The 4,804-nt window shown below is 40.3% G+C and overlaps 1 protein-coding gene across 1 annotated transcript; it reads right to left on the bottom strand.

Moving 5' to 3' along the window:
* Positions 1-864: 864 nt before the first annotated feature.
* LOC103049317 (olfactory receptor 2A12-like) lies at positions 865-1,827 on the bottom strand. The gene has a single exon (XM_088138614.1). The coding sequence runs from the start codon at positions 1,801-1,803 to the stop codon at positions 865-867; it is 939 nt and encodes a 312-aa protein (XP_087994740.1). The 5' UTR covers positions 1,804-1,827.
* Between the last annotated feature and the right edge of the window lie 2,977 nt (positions 1,828-4,804).

Below are 4,804 nucleotides of genomic sequence, written 5' to 3'. Positions count from 1 at the left end.
TAACCTAAAAAAACATATTCTAGGTGTCTTAGTTTGCCTTGCTGTGTGATCTCTATCTGTGTCTTGATTTTTAAACTTGCCTCGCAAAGAGCTTTTTTTTCCCCGTCATAGCAGTCTAAAGCTGAAAGTGTTGCCTGTTCTATTTCTAATGTTTGATATCCAGTTATCCAGAACAGGCATGGGTAGAGCACTTGTAATCTAAAATCCAAATGTTTCAACACGTACCAATGGTGTGACAGCTACAAAGTGGCAAGGCAGGACGGAGAGATTGCAACCCTTCCCTGCAGTCTTTGTTGGTTTGTTTTAATTTTGTCTTCTAACTGAGGACAAGGAGCATTTTCAATTGCTGTCACATTAATGTAGTCACATTTAGTAAGTTGGAATAAGGCCAAAAGGAAAACAAAAGCTGGCCATCGCAACAGTTGATTGACTTTTCTGCTTCTAGGAAAATCAGGTAAAGACATTTCCCCTTAACAGGACCTGTACTACATTCTTTTGGAGCACCAGTATGGGAATGATTTTTTCCTCCACTATCACACATCATCTCCTTTCCTCTCCAGACAAGAGTCTTCATAAAGGTGACCCTAACTATTGTGTTATTCTTTGGTCCTTTTCAAAATCTTTATAGTTTTCTATTCCATCCTTCGTTGTCATTCTCCAACTGCAGGGTCTGAGCAATCTCGTCCTACTTTGCCTCCAGCCCTGCATTTGGTAAGACCCTAAGAAGGCACATATTGCTTGGCTGGGATTACACTGTTATTAGGTCACTGGACATCTCAACGTTATCCATATAAAGCATCAACCAACACTTTCCAGTTAGACCTTATTTGTGCTGAACATTGCATTCTGATCCCCAAACAACTTTTAAGCCCCATGACAGACTTTGCACCTCTGCAGCATTTTCAGCATGGCCCCCTTCACTTCCTTATTCCTTAGACTGTAAATCATGGGGTTGAACATGGGAGTAACAACGCTGTAGAACAAGGAGACCATTTTATCCTGGTCCGCTGAGTGGCTTGAGCCAGGTCTCATGTACATGAACATAGCACTTCCATAAAACAGTGCCACCACAGTCATGTGGGAGGCACATGTGGAGAAAGCTTTGTGCCTGCCCTGGGTGGACTGAATCTTCAAAATGGCTATTACAATGTGGATATATGTGATCAGTATAAAGGAGAAGGGACACAAAAGAAAGAGGACCCCAACCACAAACACAATGATTTCATTGAGGTGGGTGTCAGCGCAAACAAGTTTCAGCAGAGCCAGGATGTCACAGTAAAAGTGGTTGATGATATTTGGACCACAATAAGGCATTTGAAGAGTCTGGACTGCATGCACCATTGCAAACAGGAAGCCGAATAGCCAGGCTGCTGCAGCCAACTTGATGCAGACTTTCTGGTTCATAATGAGGGTGTAGCGCAGAGGGTAGCATATGGCTACAAAGCGATCATAGGCCATGACGGCAAGAAGGATGCATTCAGTGATGGCCAGGCCTAGGAAAAGATAGATCTGAGCACCACAACCAGCAAATGAGATGGTCTTCTTTGGGGTCCAGAGGTTGGTTAACAGCTGAGGGACTGTGCTACTTGTGTACCAGATGTCCACAAAGGAGAGGTGGCTTAAGAAGAAATACATGGGGGTGTGGAGTTGAGAATCCAGCCAAATGAGCATCAGGATGATCACGTTGCCTGTTAAGGTGATGCTGTAGACAACCAAGAAAATCCCAAAGAGAACTAAGCGTGTCTTTGGGCCACTTGAAAGACCCAGGAGGAGAAACTCTGTCACGGTGGTTCGATTTGCCATCTCTTCCCCACACTGCAGTGGAAGAATTAACTTCCCCTGTAAAAAAAACAATGCCGTACACTATCAAATATACTAATCCCTGGACAGATCATATCAGAATTTACCACATTACTTCACTTATATTAAAACCAAAGTCATGAATAAAATCTTTATTAGGTTTTCTTTGTTCCCAAAAACTTTGCTGGAGTCAGCCCTGTCTGATAATCCATTATTACAAAATCTTAGTACGTCATGATAGTAGTACTTCATTACCAAATGTCTGAAAAATCCTTTTCCATTCTGTTTATCCATATATTAATACAAAGGCCCACGTGATTGAAGAGGCAGTCCAACACAGCAAAGATCCTATTAGAAATTGGGCCATTTGCTCACTTACATTAAGACCAACCAACCAACAATAACATCTTCACATTTCCTTGTTCCAAAAAGAATTACTGGAGGTGCATGTTACCTGGCAATATCTATAATACATGTTATAAAATCTGAAGGCTTTTATAATCATAACTTTAAATATATAAAGGAATTATATTCATTCATTTATTGAATTTATAACTTGCATGCTTTAGTCACAATGGTCTTGGGGTGACACGCAGTAAAAATATCATTTGAATTCCTTGTAAACACAAGAAACAAATGAACATTTTAAGCTTAAAAGGAGTCAAAGCCATAGCCAAAATGGAAAGGTGCATGTAATAAAGTGGTGAATTAATATTATGGCATGGAAAATTGATCAAACATTTATCAAATGATGCAAACATGAGTATCATTAATTTGTTCTCAAGGGAAGAAGAAGCAAAGTTTGTCTTAATGAACCTTCTTATTCATTAATTCTTCCACTTAAATTCATGATTTAGGAGAAAGCAGCTTGTGTAGAACATCCTGACGCTATGCTCCTAAACATTCACATTATCTAAATGAGACAAAGGGATCCTATGCTATCCATCTAGAGCTGTTGCACAGGGGTGGAGTTTTTACAAACTTTGACAGCCTTTTTGGGTGTGATTTTTTTTTAAAAAAAAGCAGAAGCTACTGAACTTCCCTGATGTAAAGGAGACATTTCCTACATAAAATAAAAACTTCTTGATGTGCGACACTAACCACAACATTAAGCTGTGCTGAATTACAAGACTCATCATCCCCACTCAGAATGGTGTGATAGAAGTATAGTTCAATATATCTGGAAGGTACCAGGGAGGGGAAGGGAGTGTTAGTCTAGAGTTTTAGTAGTGGCTTCTTCAGGATGTCCACGTACTGCAAATTTTCACATCATGAACCCCAGGCCATCTTGGACCTACAGTAAATATCTGCAATAGAAGAAACAGATCCCTCTGTAGTCTTCAGTTATTCTCAGAAGAAGAAAAAGCATCAATAGTGGCTTTTTCCTTACTTACCCAGATTAATGGTGATTAAAAGTAAGCAATAAGTTGATTCTGTTGTGGGTTATGTGCTACTGGGATCATTTGTTGAGGCCATACTAGCTTGATTTTGTAGTCATGTTCTTTCCCACCCAATGGGGATTAAGACCAAATAATCCTCAGAGGCAAGTTGAACAAAGAAGGTAGAATCAATCTAAAAGAGAGCCTTGGCTGAATTTCTGAGGGACGTTTCTAATCGTGGTGTAAACATCCTCCCACTTCAGGGAGGTGTTTCCAAAGTAAACGTTTGATAATTTTCATTTTAATGAGCATTTGGGGACTAAAGTTAACCTGAAGTTTAAATCAGAACAGAGACAAATATGGGGACTGCACAATGAATGCTGCTAAATTGCATGAGATGGCAACAGACAGCTCTTTGTGGTGAAACTATCTTTGGAAGGTGTAGCCAAACTGTGTAATACATAGCTGGCAGATGAGGAAGAAATTTAGGGAGAACTTTGTGTTGAAGCTCTGGGCTGGAGCACTCTTAATCATCAGACACTCACAAAGAAGTTGTACCACTCGGTCACATCCTTTTCAAAAGCCATAAAGACATGGATCCAAATTTGTGGAGGAACAGAAAAATGGTGGAAAACCAGAAAAAATAATATTGTCTTCCTAATGGAAGTGTAACAGTTAAGAAAACTGTCTTAACAATATTCATTCTGTCACAATAGTACTCACCTTTAAAAACGTTTGTTTGAGATGCTTTTATTCAATTGCACTATTGCCACACTCTGAGATCCCAATTTTTAGGAAAATAATGATATTAACTGCAGTAGCTTCTGCATGTATAGAAAATGTTCTATGGTATTCGTCAACATTTCACAGAGGAAGAAGGCAACAAGGCCTTAACGTCCAGATCCATGGCCCCATCTTCCCTACCTCTTATCCTACATTTTCACTCAAACTGGAAAAATATTCCAAATAATCAGGGTCTTCTTCCTCCTGGCTAAGAAGGTGGAAGATGTTGGAGGAAGTGATTTTGTTTCCTGGAAGCAGGAAGCCAACCTCAGCAAGGACTAGCAAAGCAGCTGTTTGTAACTTTGACAGAAAGGCAGTATTTCAGAAAAACATGGGTGGGTGGGTAGGCAAAGCCTATGTCCCTTCTAGCGATATCTGATGAGAGAATGTCTGGGAGGGAAGATCTAGGCACGCAGGAAGCAGTTGAGATTCACAATGTCCTGGAAAGAGCAAGCAAAGGTAGAGAGAGACAGAGAAAGAGAGAGAGAGAGAGAGAACCTCAAGGGCATTCCTGACTCTCTGACTATCCCTGGGGTCAGTATGTTGAGCAGTGCTAAAGGGTCACTTCCATTGAAGAGAGAAACAGACTGCTCGTTGGCTCACAGGGACTGATCAGTTGGTCACCTCTACTCTGAGTAGGATCACACAGTTAGTGCTCTCTCTCTCTCTCTCTCTTCTTTTGTTTACACTGTCTTAATTCTTTTCCCTTCCCTTTTATTTATTGATTTATATGGCTGCCCCTCTTGCCACAGCCAGTCTGGGTAGTGAAGAGAATTTAAATCAAAACCACAGTATAAAACCTTACAAACCTGCTGTGCTAAACATATAATTCAAAACAAAAA

The sequence above is a fragment of the Python bivittatus genome, unplaced genomic scaffold, assembly GCF_059951505.1.
Source record: "Python bivittatus isolate LINGU-HERP-01145 unplaced genomic scaffold, Pbiv_v1 ctg000270_np1212, whole genome shotgun sequence".
In the NCBI taxonomy this organism is placed as follows: Eukaryota; Metazoa; Chordata; class Lepidosauria; order Squamata; family Pythonidae; genus Python; species Python bivittatus.
Note: the sequence above shows the minus strand (reverse complement) of the source record. Positions and strands in the feature narration are given on the sequence as shown.